Source organism: Dermacentor andersoni, chromosome 1 (assembly GCF_023375885.2).
Source record: "Dermacentor andersoni chromosome 1, qqDerAnde1_hic_scaffold, whole genome shotgun sequence".
NCBI classification, from domain to species: Eukaryota; Metazoa; Arthropoda; class Arachnida; order Ixodida; family Ixodidae; genus Dermacentor; species Dermacentor andersoni.
Window position 1 is genome coordinate 198,323,618 of NC_092814.1, and position 25,340 is coordinate 198,348,957.

Below are 25,340 nucleotides of genomic sequence, written 5' to 3' on the forward strand. Positions count from 1 at the left end.
ACGAAAACCCAATACCACCTGATCTTACGTTTCTTTCAATTGACTCATCTATGAATTACCTTATAATTACACCGGAGGGAATAGAATCGGCCATCGATCGACTTTCGGATAACTCAGCGCCAGGTCCAGATGACATCTGCACAAAGATGCTTAAAATAATTAAGCCTATAATATCTCCCCTGTTAGCCGCCCTTTTCCAACAATCAATACCTTGAGCATATCATATGTTCCGCAGTTATGAAATATTTATCTGAACATAACTTTTTTTCTAATAATCAGCATGGACTTCAGCAAGGACGCTCTTGTGAAACACAACTATTTGAACTTATAACTGATCTTCATCAAGCTGTTCACGATTTCATAAAAATCGATGCCATATTTATTGACTTCAACAAAGCATTCGATAAAGTTCCCCATTCTCGCTTAATGATGAAACTTAGGCGGCTTAACGTACATGGTAAAATTGTTAATTGGATCTCAAGTTTTTTAACCAATCGCTACCAATTTGTTTCCGTAAGTGATCAGTTTCCGCTCTAGCACAAGTTAAATCTGGCGTTCATCAGGGCTCCGTACTTGGACCAATCTTATTCTTAATTTACATGAATGACATCAGTAACAACCTGACCTCAACAATTCGGTTCCTTGCAGATGACTGCGTTCTTTGCAGACAAATTATCACCTCTGAAGATACTAATATTTTACAGGCCGACCTAAACAAAATTTCACTTTGGTGCGAGCAATGGCAAATGGAAATAAATGTTTCTAAAACAAAAACAATGACATTTACCAAAGCCAGTAACGTTCACTTAAGTTCATATTTATGAACAACATGTGCATAGAGAATTTGTCTACGTTAAAATATTTGGGCGTCCATTTAACATCAAACCTTACATGGAATGATCACATTCATGAAATAATTTCGAAAGCAAATAAAACACTTGGATTCATTAGGCGAAATTTGTATTTAGCAAATCAGTCAACTAAACTATTAGCTTACCCAGCTCTAGTTCGTTCAAAGATGGAATACGCTCCCATAATATGGAATCCAAATTAGACATACCTAATAAACAAGCTTGAATCTTTACAAAATAAAGCATCACGTTTCATCACTAAAACCTACTCTAAAACATCCAGTATCACGGCTATCAAAGAGTCCCTCCAATTACCCTCTTTAGAAAAACGACGACTGTTAGCGCTACTTTCCCACTTCCACAGATTGTATCATACCCCATCATCCTTTACAGAATCCCATGTCAAACCCCCGCAAAGAAGTTTCCCCCGCCTCGGCCATCCCTTCGAAGTGCGTCCCATGTTTGCGCGTACGAATCTCCTTCGACAATCACCGCTCTTTCTTGCTATCTATCACTGGAACAAGCTGCCAAATGAAATTACTTCTATACATGATCATGACTCGTTTGTAAGTCATTTGAAGCTAAGCTTAAATACGCATGTCGAGTAAAAACAGAATTGTGTGCCTTTGACGCATTGTAAGTGCATTTACATGCTTTGTACCGAGTGTATTTTTTTCCCATCATGTACGCAGTTCTTTCTTTTTATTTATTCTTTTTTATTTTCTTGTTGTATTCGGTGATCTATACTACGGTCTTCTATATTGCCTTCCCACCCAAATTGTGTTTGAAATATCTTGTTGTTACCCCCCCCCCCCCCCTATGTAATACCCGTAAGGGCCTTTAGGGTATCTGAATTATATCATCATCAACCTGGTTACGTCCATTGCAGGGCAAAGGCCTCTCCCATACTTCTGTGGCCACGTCGTCCCTGCAAACTTCTTAATCTCATCCGCCCACCTAACTTTCTGCCGCCCCCTGCTACGCTTCCCTTCCCTTGGAATCCAGTCCGTAACCCTTAATGACCATCGGTTATCCTCCCTCCTCATTACATGTCCTGCCCATGCCCATTTATTTTTCTTGATTTCAACTAAGATGTCATTAACTCGCGTTTGTTCCCTCACCCAATCTGCTCTTTTCTTATCCCTTAACGTTACACCCATCATTCCTCTTTCCATAGCTCGTTGCGTCGTCCTTAATTTAAGTAGAACCCTTTTCGTAAACCTCCAGGTTTCTGCCCCGTAGGTGAGTACTGGTAAGACACAGCTATTATACACTTTTCTCTTGAGGGATAATGGCAACCTGCTGTTCACGATCTGAGAATGCCTGCCAAACGCACCCCAGCCCATTCTTATTCTTACACTTTTCTCTTCAGGGATAATGGCAACCTGCTGTTCATGATCTGATAATGCCTGCCAAACGCACCCCAGCCCATTCTTATTCTTCTGATTATTTCCGTCTCATGATCCGGATCCGCCGTCACTACCTGCCCTAAGTAGATGTATTCCCTTACCACTTCCAGTGCCTCGCTACCTATTGTAAATTGCTGTTCTCTTCCGAGACTGTTAAACATTACTTTAGTTTTCTGCAGATTAATTTTTAGACCCACTCTTCTGCTTTGCCTCTCCAGGTCAGTGAGCATGCATTGCAATTGGTCCCCTGAGTTACTAAGCAAGGCAATATCATCAGCGAATCGCAAGTTACTAAGGTATTCTCCATTAACTTTTACCCCCAATTCTTACCAATCCAGGTCTCTGACTACCTCCTGCAACACGCTGTGAATAGCATTGGAGAGATCGTATCTCCCTGCCTGACGCCTTTCTTTATTGGGATTTTGTTGCTTTCTTTATGGAGGACTACGGTGGCTGTGGAGCCGCTATAGATATCTTTCAGTATTTTTACATACGGCTCGTCTACACCCTGATTCCGTAATGCCTGCATGACTGCTGAGGTTTTGACAGAATCAAACGCTTTCTCATAATCAATGAAAGCTATATATAAGGGTTGGTTAGATTCCGCACATTTCTCTATCACCTGATTGATAGTGTGAATATGGTCTGTTGTTGAGTAGCCTTTACGGAATCCTGCCTGGTCCTTTGCTGGACGGAAGTCTAAGGTGTTCCTGATTCGATTTGCGATTACCTTAGTAAATAGTTTGTACGCAACCGACAGTAATCTGATCGGTCTATAATTTTTCAAGTCCTTGGCGTCCCCTTTCTTATGGATTATGATTATGTTAGCGTTCTTCCAAGATTCCGGTACGCTCGAGGTCATGAGGCATTGCGTATACAGGGTGGCCAGTTTCTCTAGAACAATCTGCGCACCATCCTTCAACAAATCTGCTGTTACCTGATCCTCCCCAGCTGCCTTGCCACTTTGCATAGCTCCCAAGGCTTTCTTTATTTCTTCCGGCGTTACCTGTGGGATTTCGAATTCCTCTAGACTATTCTCTCTTCCATTATCGTCGTGGGTGCCACTGGTACTGTACAAATCTCTATAGAACTCCTCAGCCACTTGAACTATCTCATCCATATCAGTAATGATAGTGCCGGCTTTGTCTCTTAACGCATACATCTGATTCTTGCCAATTCCTAGTTTCTTCTTCACTGCTTTTAGGCTTCCTCCGTTCCTGAGAGCATGTTCAATTCTATCCGTATTATACTTCCTTATGTCAGCTGTCTTACGCTTGTTGATTAACTTCGAAAGTTCTGCCAGTTCTATTCTAGCTGTAGGGTTAGAGGCTTTCATACATTGGCGTTTCTTGATCAGATCTTTCGTCTCCTGCGATAGCTTACTGGTTTCCTGTCTGACGGAGTTACCACCGACTTCTATTGCACACTCCTTAATGATGCCCACAAGGTTGTCGTTCATTGCTTCAACACTAAGGTCCTCTTCCTGATTTAAAGCCGAATACCTGTTCTGTAGCTTGATCTGGAATTCCTCTATTTTACCTCTTACCGCTAACTTATTGATCGGCTTCTTATGTACCAGTTTCTTCCGTTCCCTCCTCATGTCTTGGCTAATTCGAGCTCTTACCATCCTATGGTCACTGCAGCGCACCTTGCAGAGCACGTCCGCATCTTGTATGATGCCAGGGTTAGCGCAAAGTATGAAATCTATTTCATCTATAGTCTCGCCGTTCGGGCTCCACGTCCGCTTTCGCCTATCCCGCTTGCGGAAGAAGGTATTCATTATCCGCATATTATTCTGTTCCGCAAACTCTGCTAACTATCCCCTGCTATTCCTAGTGCCTATGCCATAATCCCCCTCTGCCTTGTCTCCAGCCTGCTTCTTGCCTACCTTGGCATTGTATATATATATATATATTGTGGGGTTCTCCTCCCGTGCTCTTGGGACAAAGGAACAACAACACAGTAGTGCAAACAATCACAAGGGCATTTATTACACCTTTCATAGATCAATGCCAGCTAGGCAATATATATATATATATATATTGTGGGGTTCTCCTCCCGTGCTCTTGGGACAAAGGAACAACAACACAGTAGTGCAAACAATCACAAGGGCATTTATTGCACCTTTCATAGATCAATGCCAGCTAGCCGAGTTGCTATCCACATAACATGCCGATGGGCGCGCGACAAATCTAGAAGTCCGACTCACCGCGATCGGATAGCGAGCGAATATGTTCGCCCCATGCTGGATCCCAACGCCCCGTCGTTCGCGTGTACGGTCACGTGAACGGTGGCGCGTTCCAAGGCGGCCACGCGAGGCGGTCTCGCAGAAGCATGGGTCGCCGCGCACGCGGGACGTCCACGCTGTTCGCCGACCCGCCGGGAAAGAGGCAGCCTGTTCTCCCCTGCGCCCCCAAGTAACCCTGCCGTGAGGCGGCGTTAGCAGCGCAACACTCGCGCCATCTCTCGCACTGCGACTCAACCACTCCGACCGCCGCGGGCGCCAGGCCACGCGGCGAAGCCGGATTACAGGAGACGCGCTATGCGGGAAAAACATATCAGGGGACGCGCGAGAGTCGCGCATCCCCACAATATATATATATATATATATATAAAGGTAAAGGAGGCAAAGTTGGCCGTTCATAGATAGGGAAATGAACACATGTGCATATGTGTTCATATATTAGCCAACTACCCCGTTATTAATCGGGCCATCGTTCTGCGCATATGTGTTCATTTCCCTATCTATAAACGGCCAACTTTGCAAACGCCTTTGCACTTACGTGACTGGCTGCCGCGACGAGGCGTGCGATCGAGAGGGAGCGTGCTGCGTTGAACCCTGGGATGGACCGGGCAGATTCTTCCACGGTTGCTGGCGGAGAGGCGGCTGCCAAACCGCCACCAGCTGCCTGTACCCTGCCGTGTTGTGTCATTAGTCTGTCCAGCTCATCCAGAATAAGGAAATTTAGATTTTGCGTACGCAAACTGGTTTGGCTACAGATAGGGACTTTTGCGTACCCAAAACGGCACGCCCGCTTTGCGTTCTTTTGTACTGCTTTGGAGTTCTTTTGTATACTTTCTCGCGTTCCTTTGTAAGCCCGGCGGATTGCGTCCCCTAACTTTGCGCCCGCAAAACCTAAACCTCCGTAATGTATCCTCCTCCTGCAACCTCGAAAGTGATCTCCAGAAGGTCACCGCGCATCGTGAGAAACTCTTCGCGGAGTGTGATCGTCTCAACGTCCGCTGTCAGCACAGGTGCCTCTACGGCTTCATCGCCTACTGGCAAGTCCGCGGTCAACTCCTCGGGAGCTGCACTTGGGGATGAGACACCTGCCAATGTCATCCTGCACGTCAGCCGTCAAGGTCACACGCTTCTGAAGCTTGGCTGGGGGCAAGTCAGCATAATGAGCATTGGGCTGTCTTCTTCTGGTTTGCATTCGTAGACAATCTTCTGCTTCAGACAAGGGTGGCTTTCTTGTGGTAGAGAATACCCAGAACACCATGATGAGTCGGTACAATAGTCGCAGGGAGCAGCGCAGTGACCTCCGACCAGAGATCCCGTGGGTCAGCTCGTGAAGAAGCTCGTCACTCAGCTGGCCAAAGAACGTTTAGGAGCTTCATGTGGCGGACAAACATTGGCGAGGTCGCAGCCATTCGAACAGCCCAAACTATCACTTGCAACTACAGAGAACTTGGTGTACGTTTGCATCATGGCATCTGTACCTTACATGTGCCGAGAAACGACAGGACTAACCAATCGTCAACGTGTGCTGCTGCAGCAGATGCGAGACCGTTGCGGACCTTGCCAGAGAGTCAAGGCCACACGCACAAATACCTGCATATAAAACGCACTGCCTGCTACGTCACCGATTATGGCTAGTGACCTCAATAAATTGCCCCATGCAAAACGCGCAATATTTAATGGGAGGCGACCGTTCGTAAAGAGTCGGCACGCCTCCTGCGAATCGGAGATGATGGTGATGTCCGCATTCCCGACTTGTCGCTCTCGATCTTTAATTGCCAAGGCGATGGTGAAACATGTACTCGGCTTTGGCGATCGAGCACGTGTACAGGAAGCCGCTTGATACCGCGCTACTCCTGTCGCTACTGATTACTATAACTACTGAACGCTTCCAATTATATCTGGAAGCAACTACGTATAGTACGTTCTCATTGCCTCTGACTACTTTTCGTAGCCATTTTATTCGTTCCTCTCTCCTTTTTATGTCTGTCTTTGCTCATATTCTTCGGGATCGGGGCGACCGAGTTGTTGCGGCGAACGGGTTCTCATATGTCCACCAGCACCTCGTCCAAGTTTTGGGGGTGCGGTGAAATGGCCGCCGTTACAGGATTTCCCTTCCCGACATTGTCTTGCTGATACGGTTCCTCTAAGAGATTAATGTAGCTGCCTTGAGCTCGGCGTACGTGTTATGCACGCCGATCTTGAGGAGCTTGTCTGTCGGAGGGCCTACCGGTAAACCTAATGCCGCCTTGTAGGCCCCTCTGAGTCTACTTGCCCTTCCTCGCGTTTGTCGAGCTTGTGGAAGGGCAAACTGTATGTCAACTTACTTATTACGAGCGCCTGCACTAAACGTAGGGTGCCGCTTTCCTTCGTCCCCTTTTTTGTGGAAGGTGATCCTCTGAATCATCCTGGCCACCTGTTTGGTTGCCGATTTTAGGAGACCAATAGTGAAATCTGCACTACCATTGCTCTGAACCCAGAAGCCCGGTATCCGAGCAACGGTGACCACTTTAAATTTCTGATTTTCGATTTGGATTTCTATTTTGCAGTTACATTTGCAATGTTTTCCATGTATGTGGATCACCTCCGATTTTCAGGGGCGCAACTGTGACCGCTGGCTCCGGCAAAGTTTTCTACGGCCAGTGAAACTGGCACGACACGATAATATCGAAGTTCTAGTGCAAAGCTTCGTTCGATCCTTTACTTTTAAGTCTGGAAGAATATAGCATGCCCCCAACGCCGAAAGCGCGATTGAGTGATAGGCGACTTGCAAAATAGCGCCCGCCCTCTAATGTACGTAGCCGTGGCTGTACCACTCACCAGAAGGTCTGGCTGGAAAACAACGGTCATCCCCACTGTTACTTGGGTTGCAACAAGTCTGGCTAGCAAACAAGAAGACACACGATAGTGCGCTGTCTTGTTTTTGTTTCGCCCCGACTTTAGCGCTGTTTGTTTTTCCAAGCCATGTACCAGCTAAGCCATCGACATACATTATAGAAATGCATCAATTCGTAAACGAAATTCTTGTTTTTTCTTAATATTTTCAATATAGCATAAGGATAATAGCACAATCATAATTTGGTGCGAAGTCTCTGCGTGCCTTAGCAATGAAAAGCTTTTGTCGAAGTTAAGCCAAGTATTGTTTCGGCAACGCAAAAACGTGCATCGTTGTTGTTAAAGCATTTTAGAGAGATAGGGAGGGAGGGGGAGTGGTGGTAGGTGGTTGGCGGAACCCCCCTCCACCCCCCAGAAATAAATTTCTGGCTACGTCACTGCCGTCATGTTTTAAAGGGCCCCTCATCAGGCCCCATTGCAAATTTTGGTTATACGCTGCAAGTTGTTACGTGTTCTCGAGGGAGCGTTCTGCCGCAAAAATTTTTCAAATCGGCTCATTAATAGCCGAGATAGAAATATTTCAGTGCCGCGAACCCATGATTTCAGCAGGCGGGCTCCTCTGCCAAGCAAGACGCTCTCTCCACTCGCCCCGTCTAGCCTTCGCAAGCGAAATTCCTTCCCTGCGTTCTCCCATACCAGACCTCGAGGATCGCGTGACACGTACGTCACAGGCGCCGTCTTCATTTCTTTTTTTCTCCTGGCTTTTTTATTCGGCGTATGCACTTCCACTGACGGCGCCGCGCGCGAGCTGTTGTCTCGTTCGCACAGCACACGATTTTGCGCGCGCTGTGCACAAGGAAGCATGACTAGCGGTGTAATTCAGTGCTACACGAATACTGAGGCAGAACAAGTGGATCTCAGAGCATGATCACGGGCGCTGGAGCACGGTAGAAGATGGCATAGTTTCGGTACCTATGCACGACCGCACGACCGTGGGAACCAGCAGACGAAGTGAAAGTACATCTCTCTTGCTTCGGTGCGAAGTAAAACAAAAAACCCGCAGACATTCCGTTTGTGCGTTTTGTTATTTCTCTAAACTTCAATTCAAGCAACAGATCGCAGAGATAACAGATGTTGTCTTGAATAATTCTCCAAGACACGTGTCACCACGAGCGACGTCGCACTGCGGACTCGAGTACGTAGGCGCAGGGACGCGAGTACGTCATCCTCCAGCTTGGAGCGCGGCGGCCGCTAGGAGAAGGAAAAACAGCGTTCTGTTTGAAATTTCAGACCTTTCCGCGGCGCGTAGCGATGTAATACTTTGCAGACACAATCGTTATCGCTCAATGTATGCTCTGCGCATGTCAGCTTAAAATGGCCAGACCTGGCGAGGGGCCCTTTAAAGGGAAGCTGAAAGGTTCTCCAGAAAAAATGAGTGAAGAGCAGTACGCCGTGGTTTTCAACCCTCTGAATTCGAATATCGCATCGAAATTGAGTGAAAGAAAGCGCAAACATATTTTATTTCGACGAAAAGTGCAGCAGCAGACACGCCCAGCTCGCGCGCCTCGTTTCCGCCTGTGATTGGTCGGGCGCCTCGTGACGTCAACAATGGTGTTCGTCCGGACCGACTGCTGCCGCTACACACGAAGCACGGTGCAAAGTAGTTTGGTGGTGTTTTGCTGAGACGGTCATGGAAATTTTCGAGAGCTTGCGTTTCCCTGAGGAGTTCGGCGTTAAGTCCAAACTCTACGAGAGCGATTTTGCGCGCGACGGTGACGGGCGACGGCTTCGAGCGACAAAACGGGCCGTCGCTTGAACAAATCGCTCGGTGTTGTCGCTCGATCGCTCGTTTCTAGAAATCTAGAACTCGTCGCTCGTCTCCCGGAAATGCTATGAGCGACTAGCCAATTGTGCGAAGCCGAAACTGGATGTACATAACTCAAATACTGCTGTTTGTCGCACGGAACGAGCAAACTATAGAATTTTACACGTGCAAGAATAAGAACCTAGTGCAAGACCTTCAGAAATATTTTATGCTCCTTCTTCAGTAAAATACATCAACTTAAATTGATAAAGCATGCGTCACGCTAGTTTCGGCGCGTATATTGCTGCCCTCATTCCGGGAAGTCGTCGCTCAAAGCCGTCGCTCGCGTGGAGTTCGGCTTGCAGACGACGAGTGAACGCGACAGCCATCGCCTCGCTTGTAGCGCTGTCGCTGTCGCGTGCAAGATCACTTGTAAGGGGTTTATACTTGTGCATACTACACGTACGTACATACTTGTACATACTACATGTACGAGCCGATTGCGAAGAGCCGGCCTCTCCAAGAAGCAAAAAATGCTGGTGCAAGCACTGCTTTCCACGCGAACGACGGCGAAGTGTTAGCATCTCCTTGTGTTGGAAATGTTCTTTGGCGAGTATGTTTTTTGCTAAGCTGCATTCAGCGTTCCAGTGAGTACGTTTCCGAGCAAACAACTGTAGTGTTATGTTCCTGCATGCCTCCTCGTAGAACGTAAGCGGTGATGCGATCTTCAGCATTTGTGCGCTGCCCCAAAGCTGTCGGCAATCTACACAAATGGTTTAAACGCGGGAAAAGTTTACCGGCTGTTGTAGCACGTGTAGTATAGAACCTTCATCAGCGCGCCATCCGCACGCTACTCGTAACCGGCGAATTCCGTCGGCTACGTGAGATGGTCGGTTTCTTATGTGTGCGAGAGAAGGGGGAGTGCAGCGTCTTTGCGTGAGCAGGCTTTCCAACACATGCAAACTTTACGCTTGCACTGCGTTATGGTAGCTGCATGCAGGCTGTTTCACAACACACGTGCGAATAGAAAATTCGCGGCGCTTGGCGATGAAACCTGCGTCAAGGGTGGGCGATAAACATGCACCTTCCGTTCAGCGTGCCAACTATTTTTTTTAGGAGAGCCCAAAGCACGCATTATTGATAAACTCCGGTAGTAATCGTCACGGAAGTGGTTAGAGCACAACACTTGTTCTTGAGCGCTTGAAGTTGTTTCGCTTCACAGCAGCCTCCCACTTAGCTGAAAGCTTCTTGTCTTGCAGGAACTAATGGAACATCGGAACATCGTCGCGGCCGCTGGTGTTCGTGCAAGCGTAGGCTGCACAGAACGCCGGCATGATCGGCCTACAAGTTCAATTGATGCTGCGCACGTCAACTACCACTCCTATATACACACAAATAAAGGAATGTAGGGTCGAGCGAAGCAGATTAGGACGGCACGCACGCAGAAATAAGCCCGGTCAGGCACGGTCGCGGAGGCTGCGAAGGAGCGGAACACCAGTGTTGACGTCACTACGCCGCCGTTTCCGGTCTCCGCTCGCATCGTCAGCGTCAGCAGCAGCGCGCGGCGCTCGACGGGGGGCGGAGCTACAGCGCAATTTTAACCGACGATTGCGTCGCTCCTAAGTGAAAAATCCCCCCAAAATTTTACCTTCATGGTTTATAAAGTTCCCGCATCCGTATATGAGCGTCTTATTGAATTCGACAGACTCTTCAGCTTCCCTTTAAGTCCTGCAAGTGTCTTGCAAGAATGGGTGCCTGAACATCAACAGTGTCGCTCATCGTAGACATGCCAATGCCATTTGCACTAAGTTCATAAACAAATAGATCGCACAAAGCAAACGATCATGCGCACGAAGACGCGCCCAGCAAACACTCGTCGCAAGCCAAGCCAACGAAAAAAAGAATGCTACCGCGCACGTGACATGTGACGTCGCTGACGGTGGCGGCGCAGAAGCCCTGCCCTAAACGGGAAAACAACCTATCCCGCTCTTCCCACTCAACCGGCTCGCCATGCATTTAGGAGGTCATACGCAGGCTAGCTTCGCGGTGCTAGCTGGCGCCGAGTGTTCAGGGAAGCGCGAAAAAGGAGACCGGCTGCAGTACACACCTCATACTGTCAATATATGAATTCAATGCCGACGCATTAAGCAAGAGACAAATGGTGCGATTTTGCGTGCAATCCGTCGTACGACCATTCGCATCGGCAGCCGCACTCAATGTTCTGCCGCACGCGGCGTCGAATCGCACGCCGTGCATGCGACCAACTTGCTGGATGTAGCGATGTAGTCGCAAGCCCACCGCATCGATCGGATGGCCGCAGTAGCGTGGCTCGATGCCAGCGCCGCTGGGCATCGAGGCACCCAAGGCCGCAGCCGATGACAGCGCCGGTAGCGTGTACACCCCACCGGGCCACGTGGTAGACCCGGTAAGGAGGGGCCGGCGTGCAAGCGCCTCGCCGCTCCGATCGTCCCGGTGTTTTTGGTTCCTGCCTGATCGAGACGCTGGCCTTTCGCCCTGACCGCGGCGCAGAGTCATCGTGAGACGGGTTCTGTCGAATGTTTGTGTTTTTAGTGCGAGAGCATTACCTGGCTCATTGTGCGACACCGCCGTCATCAAAAAGTCGCGGCAGAAAAACGGTACACAAATTACGTCATCTTCATCAAATAAAAAAGTCGCAGTTTCGCCTGATAGGCAAAGCATCGATTGTAATAACAAATTAGTAGACAGCTATACGAAGTAATGATAGTGGTTGTATCGGCCGTATAAACTTGTAAACATTGGCTAACTAACTAAATTAACAAGCATGGTGTCACGCGCGCACAAGCAAACATGAACACACCTTACTGAATGACCGCGGAATTGACCTTCGTGCTGCCTCTCGCTTCAACGCGAACTAAGCGGCGAAAACACAGCGCACACGAAGCTATCAGCATTCAGCGCACTGACCCAATCGCAGATTGCTTTCAACATAGCAACCCGCAGTAGAACGCCTCCCCCCTCCCCGTCAGTGCAATGCGCGCGACGGAAGACGACACGCTTCCCCCCGCTTTCCTCCCTTGCGCGCGTGAGATTGAGCGGATTGAGCCGCCATCGTCGGCTCACCCTCGCGCGCTTTCACTCCCATGCAGCATACGGCGCACGGCGACGATGTTATCGCCCTTGGGCTTTATACGGAATATCACGGCGACGACGATGCAGAAAACGTGCGCCTGGAGTGTCCATATAATTACTATCGGAATAAAATGTGGCCACGGTGAGGACTGTGTTCTCTGTTCCACTGACACTGCTACCACTCCGTAGCCGAGCGCGCAAACCACTGCGCCACCGTTGCTTTTTTTTTTCTTTCTAGATTGTACAGTACAATCACAGAAAACGTTACATTCGATGGAACAGTCTCAAGGAACTGGCTTTGCGTGATCCCATTAGTATTCGCGCATCTTTAACAATGCTTCAACTCTTGGGAGACATTCAGGCTCTGGGGTTTGAAACTGGTACACCGCTATAATTCGACTGATGCTTTCCTTGAAATATTGCCTTTTTGGCTTCGCGTCTATGTCAGCGTTCCGAACTGCCATCCTAGATCGACAAATGCTGTGGAGGTCCAAGAGCATAATGAGGTCAAATGGAATACAATCCGCATTTTCAAATGGCAAAAGTATTATGCCGAAAGCGTCCACAGGTGTAGGTCTTTCTTGAGAGTACGTTGCAAGATGTCCCAGAAGAAAAATGATTCACAACAATCTAGAAATACATGCTCGGTCGTTTCTGGTTTTTGACAAATGAAACAGTGAGTCCCCCAAGGTACAAAAAATCCTTTTTCTTCTAGATACGTATTTGTATGCAAATTGAAGAAAAATGTTTTAACCCCTCCTGGTACATTCATGATTTTAACTCGTTTAAGAACATTTGCTCATGGTCCGGCACAATAGTCCGATCTATACAAAGGAACTGGTAAGACAATATCACATAGATCTTTATATAGTTTTCTCCCGCGACACAGTCCAAAGGTAGTCCAATGAAAGACGAGTCTGTAGGAAAATACACGACAGGTAGACCTCTATTAGGTACCCACCGAGGCCTCCTGGATACTTTCCGACGCGACTACTAAATTTGGCAATGCTCTTCTCAGTCTAACTTGACAAACAGCCCGCAGAAACGGGTCTGATGCATCACGAAAAAACATGAATCTGTTAACTAGCTGTCTTATGTAAAGGTGCGACAAATTCAATCCTCCTTAGCGCACTCGACGAAATAGGTTGGTTCGCCGTGTGCGCTCCCACGTATATCCCCAAATGAAAACGGCGAGAACTGTATGCAACTTTTGTACATTCACACGTGAACAATGAATTACTTGCATTATATACCATAGTTTGCCTATTAAAAACAAATTACACATTGTTGCTCTCGCAAAAATTGACTAGTGAAAGCACTTTAAGTTGTCAGCCTTTTCGAGCACTTGACAACTTTCCGCCGCCACACAGGCTCACTATCTTTTTAATTTGCAAAAGGCACTCTCAAATAGGATGCTGGAGTCTTGTCCCGCCTGATATTGCAGAAAATGCTTGTGGTCGTTGGCTAGTATGGATGGATGGATGGATGCAAAACTTTAATAAAGGTCCTGAGGTACGCGACTCAGCGCGCTTCGGGCCGCTCCCACGTTGGGACAGTCAGGCCATGCCCGACCGCCGCATCGTGGGCCCTCTGGACAGCCCATAGCTGCGCCCCGGCATCGGGGCTCTTGATAGCGGAGAGTCACTTGTCTTCATTGATCTGTTCTGTGCCTCGTAACGAGGCTATATCCCTTTGGTTCGGGATATCAACGGGCAATCCCGATCGGGCCATAAAATAAATTGGAAAAGAAAAAGGAAAATATAAAATCTTTTATTGCGCCTCTGCAGGCACATCTGCTGTGCACATCTGCTGCGGCACATCATTGAGTGCAACCCCAGTTGATTGTATTTGCACTGTCACTAACCTCACAGAAATCTTTGACAACTTTTACAGCATTAATGATACTTTCATGATCAACACAAAATAATGCTATGTCGTCTGCATGTGCAAGCAGAAGTACTTCCTCTGCATGGAGACGAAATCCTCGTATGTTGGTGCTATTGATTATGCTCAAACAAAAATATTCAATATACAGGGAAAAAAGCAATGGTGATAGAGGGCAACACTGACGTACCGAGCGTTCCACCCGTGGTTCCACTTTTGTGCGCGCTCCAACCACCTTATTTACTTTAATGAAAACTCCGCAAATAAAACTTAGCCAAGAGATCGCCATAAGGCCGGTTTGTCGTCTTGCGTTGGTGAGACGGTCGAGACTTCATAAGCAGCAAGATTACACTCGGAAACATAATGCAGCAGCACTAAACTCAGCAACAAACCGCAACACTAAACCATAGACTAAACTCAGCGACAGGTAATGCTCCCGCATTTCATATATATATATATATATATATATATATATATATATATATATATATATATATATATATATACTGGCGACTGGCTGCTGTCGGACCTTCTTTGTTTGCTGAACTATCACATCCTCATCGGAACATATTAATTTAAAAGATGCGCTGCAATATCTACTTTGTGCTCGAGCACATGAAAATCGGATGCAATTACTTACAAGAATTTCATCGATGGTGAGGTTGTAAGCATCGGACTTTTCAGCATGTTTCCGGAAAACTGCTTTCGGCTCTCTCCAGCATTTGAAATATGTGAGCAGTCGGGTGCAGCAGCCGGCCTCGTGTCTTGAGGTTTACAAGAGCAGCCTCCGATCGCGCGTCGTCTGCTCGAGCAGAAGACGCGTCTTTCTGGTGTCGGAAATGACGGTATTTTGACAGTAAGCGGCATGAAACCTTCCATCTACTCAGAATTAGGCGTCTAAATAACGAAAAAGGGCATTTCTTTAGGAATTGGTGTTTCAATGCTGACTGAAGTCGTAAATTATCCACGCTTGCGCCAGGAGAATTGGCGGAGAGCAAGGCCCCCTGAACACGTGCTGCCCTAGCGGCGGCGCTCACTTCCGGCCACACGATGTGGCCGCTCTCTCGCCCCAGCGCGGGTGCGCCGTCGGAGCTAAGGTATTGAGGGACTTAGGTCGGAGCACCTGTCTTCTTCCACCATGTGTGTATATATATATATATATATATATATATATATATATATATATATATATATATATATATATATATATATATATATATATATATATATATATATATATATTTGTTTGGTCAACAGACATGACGTCCCCACCGTTTCGACCTTTTCTTGCACAATACTGGCAACCAATCACATTTTACATCCAGCCCAATCCAATCTGAAGCCAAATGTAGTCGATGGCGACTTCACAGATTCCACTGTATGGGTATTATCGACATCACGGGTGTGGGGGGCGTGCTGGTTAAGGGGATACTTTCGGCTGCTGTTTCTGTGTGTGCGCGTTCAAGACAGCAAGCTTAAATGCCACAATGTACGAGGCCTACACTGCGATCCCGCTAATCAAGAAGATGCCATTGAAGGTTGAGTCCGTGGCTGCGCACGGAGACAAGCTGTATTTGGGCACGAAGGACGGCAACCTACTTGTTTACACCGTTGTTGAGAAAGATAGCGCCGACGGTCCGAAGTTCTTTGTCCATCTTGGGTTTTCCAACAAAGTTTTTGCGAAGAAGCCGATCACCCAACTGTGCGTCATTCCCGAGCTGAACTTGCTCATCAGCTTGTCTGATGGCTCCTTGAGTGTGCATCATCTCAGCCTCGAGCCTAACACGCCACCGATCGACTGCCCAGCTTTGGCCAAGTGTAAGGGATGCACATTGTTTGCTGTCAATGTACAGGAGAAGACTACGCTTACAGGCGAAGTGAAAATAACTCTCATGTTGTGCGCGGCTGTGAAGCGGAAGCTTGAACTATTCTACTGGAAAAACAATACTTTCTGCGAGCATCCGCAAGGCTTGTGCGTCCCTGACACTCCGCGATCTATTGTATGGTGTGGCGACGAATCTCTTCTCGTTGGGTTTAGATCCGAATACAATATCCTACAGTTGTCTGGCGAGACAAAGCAACTTTTTCCTACGGGAAAGCAGCCGGAACCGCTCTGCTTGAAGCTGAAAGAAAATAGCTTCGCTCTCAGTAGAGACGACATGACTATTTTCGTAAATCGCGATGGCCTGCCAACGCACAAATACGCGGTCACCTGGTCAGAGGCACCGATCTCTCTCTGTTACGACTACCCGTACCTCTTAAGCGCACAGTCGTTCGGTGTAGAGGTGAGGACAGTGGAACCGCGTGCCCTAATTCAGAAGGTGAATTTTCTGAAGCCGAGACTTCTCCTGCCATGCAAGAAGGGCCAGCTGTACGTTTTGGCACCAAGTGGTGCAGTGTGGTGCATTCTGCGGACTCCCGTGCAGGACCAAATTCCGCAAGTTCTCAAGGACAAGTGCTTTGAGCTGGCCTTGAAGCTAGCTGATCTGTCTGACCAGAGTGAGGAGGAACGCAATGCAAGCAAACGTCACATCCAGAACTTGCATGCTTTCGACCTTTTCTGCAAGAAGAAATTCGAAGAGTCCCTGAACATCTTTATGGGTCTTGAGACAGATCCATCACATGTCATAGGCCTTTTCCCAGATCTTTTGCCCGAGGACTATCGTAATTCCATCTCATACCCTGATAAGGTGCCTGATCTCAGAGATGCTGATCTAGAGGCTGGGCTTTATGCACTTGTAGACTACTTGGTTCAAGTCAGGTGCAAGCTGCTTTCAGACAACCAGCATGAGCCTGCACTTACTGGCATAGTGCAAGGGAGCAAGACCGTAAAGAGCAAGAAGCAACTTCTACAGATTATTGACACCACAATGCTGAAGTGCTACCTTGAGACCAACGTGGCACTAGTAGCCTCATTGCTGCGTCTCCCAGACAACTTCTATCATCTGGATGAGTGTGAACGTGCTCTCAAGAAGCATCAAAAACTTAGCGAGTTGATCATACTGTACCAGCAAAAAAACCAACATGAAAAGGCACTTGATTTGCTCATGAGAGAGGCACACAAGGCAGACTCGCCTCTTAAAGGCCATGAAAGGACTGTTGGCTACCTCCAGCACCTAGGTAGAAAGCACATGGAGCTCATACTGCGTTACTCATTATGGGTTCTTGAAGAGCATCCAGAAGAAGGTCTCAAGATTTTTGTTGAAGACCAACAAGAGAAAGAAGGTGAAGCCTTACCCAGAGACGTAGTGCTCGACTTCCTGTCTAAAAAGGCACCTCACCTAGTTATACCTTATCTTAAACATGTCATCCACAAATGGAATGACCAGACTGAAATGTTCCACAACACACTCATTCACAAGTACATTGAATCTGTGCGGTCTCTCCTTTCTCAGCAGCATTCCCCAGTTGGTCCTGGTGAGCCTGGTCTGGTGGGGGAACTGCGCAAAGACTTGGTTGATTTTTTGGAGACCTCTGACAGGTACACAGCTGAGAACTTCCCCACACATTTGTTGAGTGATGGGTTGTTTGAAGAGGCAGCTGTGGTAATGGGCAAGCTAGGACGTCACAATGAAGCTCTTGAGGTCTACATCTATGTACTAAGTGACCCGTCCAAGGCAGAGCAGTATTGCGCCTCACAGTACAACCGTAACCCAGAGCGCAATCGAGATGTATTCCTGATCCTGCTTCAAATGTATTTGCAACCTCCTGATGAAGGCTCCAGGGTGCTGGATCTGTGTAGACGTACTGCAGCCAACATTGCAGGGCTGCCATCCCCCCTGCCGATTCCCAAAGGTTGCCGTGAACAAAACTTGAAAGGTGCACTCAAAATTTTAATGGATCACGTGAAGGAAATTGACCCATTGCGTGCCCTCCAAATGTTGCCTGGGGATGTGCTAGTTGAAGATGTTCGAGGTTTTCTCCGAGAGGTCTTAGACAGATGCACGAAAGAGTTGCATGCTGCTGGTCTACAGAGATCACTGCTATTTGCAGAGCACTTGCAAGTGAAAGAGCGTTGTGTGCGTGTCAAGTCACTAAAGATAACACTAACGGAGCTTGATGTATGTTGTGTATGTCAGAAGAGAATAGGGAGCAGTGCCTTTGCCAGGTATCCAGATGGTGCAGTAGTTCATTACTCTTGCAGGGAAGGATATGAGTCGAGGTTGGCATCTTGAGGCAATGCCTTGGCTGTTAATCATAGTTGCTCCTAAACTAAATCAGCGGCATGTGGTAGTGCCCTGTGCATACAATCTGTGTAGGTGGTTGAGCACTAGAAAGTGTTGTGATGCTTGTGCGGACTTGTGTGTGAAAGAGTGGGAGTGAATGTTTCTGTGATATTTCATGCTTTCTCTATAACCTTGTGCAAATGTGCCAGTGTGGGCCTTGCTACATTTTTATGCTCTATGTAAAACTGATGTATCTGGGACTAAAAGGTGCTCAATGTGAACTGCTGTAAAGGCACCAAGGCTCATATATGTATTTTAGTTTATAATTTAGTAAAACGAAGCAAGTTTGCAGTGGTTGGTTTTGTTTTCTGAGCAGTAGCCTGACTCAAATGAAATTAAGCTGAACCACCTTGGTAATACAAAAGCAGACATCTGTGCTCATGCATTGTCTGTCATTTGTGATTAGGACTGATTTGAAAATACTTTTTCAGCCAGCCTGAGCGGCAGTGTAATAGTGATCACACAATGAAAATAACTTTTATTGCAGAGTATCCTGCTAATGCTTGTCAAGTCTGCATGTTAGTACAGACCACAACAAAGTTGTGCCCTGCGAGTGTGACTGACATGGAAAAATTATAGACCCTGGCATACACGTCTGCTTCATGTTGGTTTCAAAGCCTGAAAAACATCAAGCAGATGTTGCTCACAGTCCATGTGATGGCAAGTTATTCTGACATGAAATAGTGTTTAATGACTCCATTAGCTTCTATTCAAAAAATCATGAATATCTTTTGTTATATGAAACACTTGCCAGGTGTCTTATTATGTAATAATTTTCTTCCCTTCGATTCTGTTCATTTATATCACTGGGGGTGTGTGAATATTCGAAAAAAGTTGAATATTTGCTCTTCCAATCGAATAGTCGCTATATGTAAATACTAATACTTTTCTAGTATTTTTCAAATATTTCAAATTGCTAACTTACTGCACTTGGGCATAAAATTGAAGCAAATCTGCGACAAATTTAATCCCGGCTGCCAAAGTAGATATAAAAGACGAAAAGTCATGTTGTGGAGCACACTACGTTGCTCAGAGAGTCACGTCTTTTCTGGCTAAACCACCATCATGTGCGCTCGCCAATGAGTCTTGAGTATGTGAATAAACTGCTTATTTGTTCCTAATCCTCTATGCTTTTAATAAACACTTCGTAATGTGCAATGTAATGATAGAAACTTGCTAACATGAGCATGATGTGAAAATCATTCTATCTTAATGCTGCAAATGGCTGCTCATTATTTGAAACATATTCAATTCGCTTTGCTTCCGTCAGTATTTCATTTGTGTTCAATTCGGTGTCCAAAATTACTATTCCCACACCCCTAGTTATCACAGTGAGTGGCCGACACTAGTGATAATGGAGGCTTGGTGTCATGCCAACTAATGACGAATGGCAAAAAGAATGGGATGATGAAAATAATCATTACATAATATGACCCCTTGCTTTGTGCTGCTGGCTTGAAAAAGCCTGACAGCCAGTAAAGTCCTGGTAGAGGACTCATGGTAAGAATGTCATTTTTATTCAATTCATATTTCCTTCACAGTTGAATATTCCTATACACTAAACCACCCAACCACAAAGTTACCACCGTCACAGTTAACAATAGTACTGCCAGTGGTAGTGCCATTTTTGAAAAAAAAAATGCTTTGGTGCAATTTGGGTGCTCAAAACCCTCTTCACATTATTTACCAGATAGTCTGGTGTCGCAGTTCACTGAAGGAACTTTAACAGTGCTGCAGTGATAACAAATGTTTGAATTGTACATACTAGCTTCTTACGTGGATGCCTTTGCTTAATTAATAATGGTAAATAGTGGAAAAGTATGTGTTTGCCAATATTTGTGTCACCTTAAGCAGCCAATGATCATAATTAATCTGGACCCCTACATTGTGGCATCCCTCATGGCCTTTTAGTACAGTGTCTGGACATAAATGTGCAAATTACTTGCTCATATATAAGAATGCTGAGCAGAGTCCTGAAAGTAGTGTTTTCTTGAATGGTGTTTGAGTGTTGCCATTTGAAACTGAAGTAGAGAACATGAAAGATCACAAGCAACAGTGGTTCTTAATGCAACATACTTCTATAGACTGTTTTGGCATAAGTGGGAGCTTGTCTGGTACTTCATTACTAAAATTGTCAACTAGGCAGGGTTTTTTTCACGTCCCTAGTGCAATGCTCTCGTGGAGCTTTTACTAAATGGAAATCGTTGGCAGTCACAGTTAGACCAATTGCAGGTGCTACATGTTTTTCATGGATCTTACAGAGTTGTAAATACGAGTATTCTGTTGCATGATCAATCTTCTGCTGTGCATTAAAAGAGACACTAAAGAAAAAGTAAGTTGAGCTGCATTAATAACTTGCCCTTCTGCAATACCAAAAAAGCCACTCGGACCATGACAAGAGGCTTGGGAAAGCAGAAACAAAAGCCTAGTGTTGTTGCTGCCTTGACATTTCCACATCAATGCACCGTGATGGTGTCTACTCAGGTTTAGTCAATCTTTTTATCGGTAAAAATGGACTATATTGTATTCTAAAGGAGCTAGTGAACTGAGCAAGAACCTTTTCTTTGCCACAACGACCCAAATGTGAGAAAACGCATTGAAATCCGTAATGATACAGATATTGGTGCTCAGGTTTCAGCATGAAATTCAGAAAATGGAAGTTGGAGCTTTATTAATCAACCTATTACTGTAAAATTAACGAAGTTTTGAAAGAATACTTTATTAGTGTAAACTGAGTTATTGTTTCTCTTTAGTGTCCCTTTAGAGTCAAAATTTAAACAATTTTCCAATAAAATGTGTGGGAACTGCACATTATAAACCAAGCATGCAGCTCCCCCTTCACTATGCACCAAGCTCACTTTGCTGGGGGACAAAGAAGAGTAAAGCAGGCACATGTCAGCTTGGCTGATGGATGTATTTCATTACATAATCCTTTTAAGTGCTATGTCAATTGTATGAACTACATGTGATCTGAGAAAAAGAATAACCATGTAATAACGTAGCTAAAACATTTTTGTCTTAATATACCGCATGCTCCACTTCAGGTTAGGATTAACTTCATTTCTCTCCCCTAGTTTGATTAATGATCTGGGGAAAGATTCTTGAAAATTTATTTGCCACAGCTAAAAGGATTAAATAATGGTCACCAGTGATTCATTAATGATGACATGAAACTTTCGATAGGAACTGCGCAATAAATGAAATCATGTGACTTGGTAACTGTTAGCCTTGTGAATTGTGTTACATCTGCAATCTGTCACAAGTTTTCAGGACAACAGGCCATTGACCATACTAGACATCAAGCTGTGTGGTGGCACTTTGATTACTGGCACATGCCTTATCAAGTAATATAAAGGCATATAGATCTGTAGGTGCCTCCATATGTATACATACAAAGTAAACCAGTGCTGGCAAGCATAGCATATCTTTGTAAGGTACGCTCAGTAGCACATTAGCCTGGGAACTTTTGGGACAGATAATACACGGGCAAATACAGCAGCCACCTTACAAGGTTGGGAATCAAAGTATTTCTGTGCTTTCAGTTGCGATATCAAACTGACTAAACTTAGCACACCTACTGGCACGGATGTTTTCTTTGCTATTGCAGACCATCACTTTGTACATAAATGTTCCTGTTCCAAAATAAAAGTTGGGTTTACCTGCTGTGCATGATAGACATGAACATTTTGATAAAGCTGAAGAAACAAAAATCGAAGTAATGCCGGCAAGCTACTCCATGTAACTTTTATGTCGGTGTGTGTGGCTGTGAATGCAACTAGCGGACCTTCCATTAAATATTCCATCGAGTATTGTCTAAAGTACTAAAAGACCAAAGGACTCTATGCGTCTCTGCTATTATTTTCATTGTGCACCAGAAGTTTGAAAAGCTGTGGACTATGTCTGTATGTTGTTTTTATAGACTTATACGGGTGTGCAAGCTTCTTATGCAAATCTAACTTGAGCACTTTGGGCTGTTGAAAACCAAAGACTATTTGCACGTGCGTTTAAATACATAACTAGCTCAGATGATTATTTAAAGCAAAGCATGCTGCCTCATTTTTGCAATTTCACCAAAGCCTTGCCTTGTGTTTATGTATGGAGTGCAAATATTAAGAGACTTCATCAAATAAAGCCGAAAATGCTGTTTGTTAAAACGCGGTGTGCATTTACAGTGAACGCTCGTTATGACGAACTCGGTTATGGCGAATTCTCGCATATAACGAACATGGGAACATTTGTTTGGTTTTCCATAGACTCAATGCAAAAAAACATCTGCTTTGAATGAACCGCCTCAGATGTGCTCTTCGGTTAAGAAACATTCAGAGTGACCGCTACAGATCCTGCAGGCAGTTACATACCCAGGAGATTTTTCGGGGGGGGGCAACCCAAGGTAACTATTCTATGCAAACGAGGAGGGGTACCTTTATTAGTGCAAATGCGAATAACGCCCACCATTCGGCATAAAAACGCGTAAACCCACAACAGAGAAATTAAATAAGGTGTATTTTACAGGTACGCCTGTGCGATACACCTCTCCTTTCCTTGGCAAACAAACATTTTTGTCGGTAGAAAATGAGGATGGGATGCCTTTGGACTTAGTTATGCTAATGGGCCTCCACTGTTTATGGCGGGCTAGAATGGCCGGTTTCTTTTGTGAGCCTGACAGCTGGCCTGTGCGGCTGCTCTTGTGGGAAGGTATTTCCAAGTTCGTTGATGTAATTAAAGATCAAGAATGTCCTCCGGATTGGCTGGCGAGGATTAAGCCCCTCGCAACATTAAAGGAATTTTAAACGTGACATGGCCACCCACAATGTAACTGATCGCACGATATATATGTGCACAAGCTTGAAAGTGTGTTTGTGTATAATTATGTATCGCTTACATTATTTAGAAAAAAATGATACCCTTTGTGTTTGCTAGGTGAAAGTTCTGCCAATAAAGAAAAAAAAAGAGCCACGTCTAATGGACTCGTGCAGGAAAGAAGCATAGGAAGAACAAGTAAAGAAGCGAAAGTGTAAAATAAAGACTACTTTAGTAGAATAGAACATAAAAAAACAAAAACAGCAGTTGGAAACAAAGGCACACGGACCGCGTGGAGTTTGTGTTACTCCACCATCCAATCACAGAAGCAAACAAAGTCGTCGTCATGCGGCCTTTTCAAAATAGCGTCGTACTTGATATCTCCGGAGCACTGCTGTTCTTGAAGAGTCTTTTCATCGGCAGAAGCAATGAGGTGTGCGACACACATGGACGAAATGTATTGAGTCTGAGCATTTCACTCTTCAAAAGTCTGCGGTACATTTCACTTTACTGCTTAGTCTGTTTTACTCATGAATCTTCACTGCCAACTGAAGTGATGATTTGCAATAAATAGCTGGAGCGAAGCAGCCATATTATTTCATTTCAATAAAGAATTAGGGTTTCGCCATTCCACTATAATAGGCGAGGGAAAAGGTACAAAATTACGCGCCAATAATTTTATTTTTGTAGTTACCACCTTATTTGGGTAACAGAAAAAGTTTGAAGAACGAAATATTTGCAGCCTCGCGGAGGAACAGTGGCTGGCGGTTATGAGGGCGTGGGCGGGGCTTCATTGCAGACTGTTGGGTCCGACTATAGCAGCGTTTTTTTTTAATTAGCTCTGGAAGAATTATACAGAAATATATATTTGCGGAACAATCACATTTATTTTGGATCCCTCGTTTACGGCTCTAAGCAGTTAAGTGCCACAACCGACTCGTATTGTTATTTGGGAAGTTACGTAACGATGCGTGGCTGCCGTTTAGAAAAACACCTACATAAGCACAGCAGAGAAGTGGCTACGTTAGGCGGCTCAAATGATAACTGTAGAAGCATCATTCAGAACACACAGAATTGGCCTCCACTTGAGGCGGCATTTTCTCTGCTTCCTTTTTAATTGATCCACAAATATTTTAATAAACAACGGCTAAATTTGTTAATTTTCGCTTTTCCTTCCTGTTTGGCTGTTGCCTTGGCTTAGTAGATCGCTTAATTTCTCAAATCCTTGCGACTCTTGTTTCCAGTTGGCAATATTGCACGAAAAGAGCTGTACAATTAAAGGGAAGCTGAAGCGGTTTTCAAATTCCATGAATTGCTGGGGTTGGGAAGAACAGACCTATGAATTTACGGTTCTGAAATTTTTTTCTTCATTTTGTTAATATAAGGGGGAGAAATTCCTTTTTAAATCCCCTCCGCGGACACGCCCCCGTCGCTTCCCGGAGCGCCGGGTGAGGAGGCAGCCGGAGGATTATAATCGGAGCTCGACAACGATGCAGGCAAACGGTATTTAATTCGGTGCCCACATTGATGCACTAGAGAAATGCGAACATTTGCAGCCATGAACGTTTGGTAACACAGTTTTAGCGTAGCCGGATAGCCTTACGACCAATGCGGAAACGCGTTGTTGCTAGCGTTGCTAGGCTTGCTTAGCGACATTCGACGTACGGTTGCTGTTGTCGTAAAGTTACCGTGTTTACCACACGGTGGTGCTAAAACTGCCTAATATCTGTATGTCAACACTAGCATGCAGCACGCATACCGATTTTTGATCGAGCCACAATCGCAAAGTCGTCGAACCATAGTCTGAATATTGCACATATAATCGCCCTTCAGGGCCATCTCGATCTGGATGTGTATGATAAGCAACTTCCATGACTGTACAGTGGGGATAAGTTCGCTGTCTCGGTGCTAGACGCGGGGGGCAACCTGGTCAATGCAGCCTCTGTTTATACAAAGTTTGCCCATGTGGCGGAGGAAGCGGCGATCGCTCTGGCTTTTCACGGCTCAAAAGTTCCCGCTATCGTCTTCTCGGACTCGCGCACGGCGGTTAGATCCTCCTCGTCCGCCCTCATATCTGAACAGGCGAACAGTATTGTGATTAAAGCACTTCAAAGGACTAGGGAGAGCAGCTAAGGAGGATACCAGATCTCGTGGTTCCCAGCCCATCTAGATAGCTCA

At 45.7% G+C, this 25,340-nt stretch overlaps 1 protein-coding gene across 1 annotated transcript; it reads left to right on the top strand.

Annotated features, from left to right (window-relative positions):
* Nucleotides 1-15,498: 15,498 nt before the first annotated feature.
* Vps39 (vacuolar protein sorting 39) lies at nt 15,499-18,653 on the top strand. Its single transcript, XM_050194968.3, has one exon. It carries the CDS (start codon nt 15,624-15,626, stop codon nt 18,309-18,311), a length of 2,688 nt encoding a protein of 895 aa, XP_050050925.2. The 5' UTR covers nt 15,499-15,623; the 3' UTR covers nt 18,312-18,653.
* The last annotated feature ends 6,687 nt before the right edge of the window (nt 18,654-25,340 follow it).

What these genes read in the sequence shown, in the direction of transcription:
- Vps39 (XM_050194968.3), top strand. Translation starts at nt 15,624, where the DNA reads ATGTACGAGGCCTACACTGCGATCCCGCTAATCAAGAAGATGCCATTG.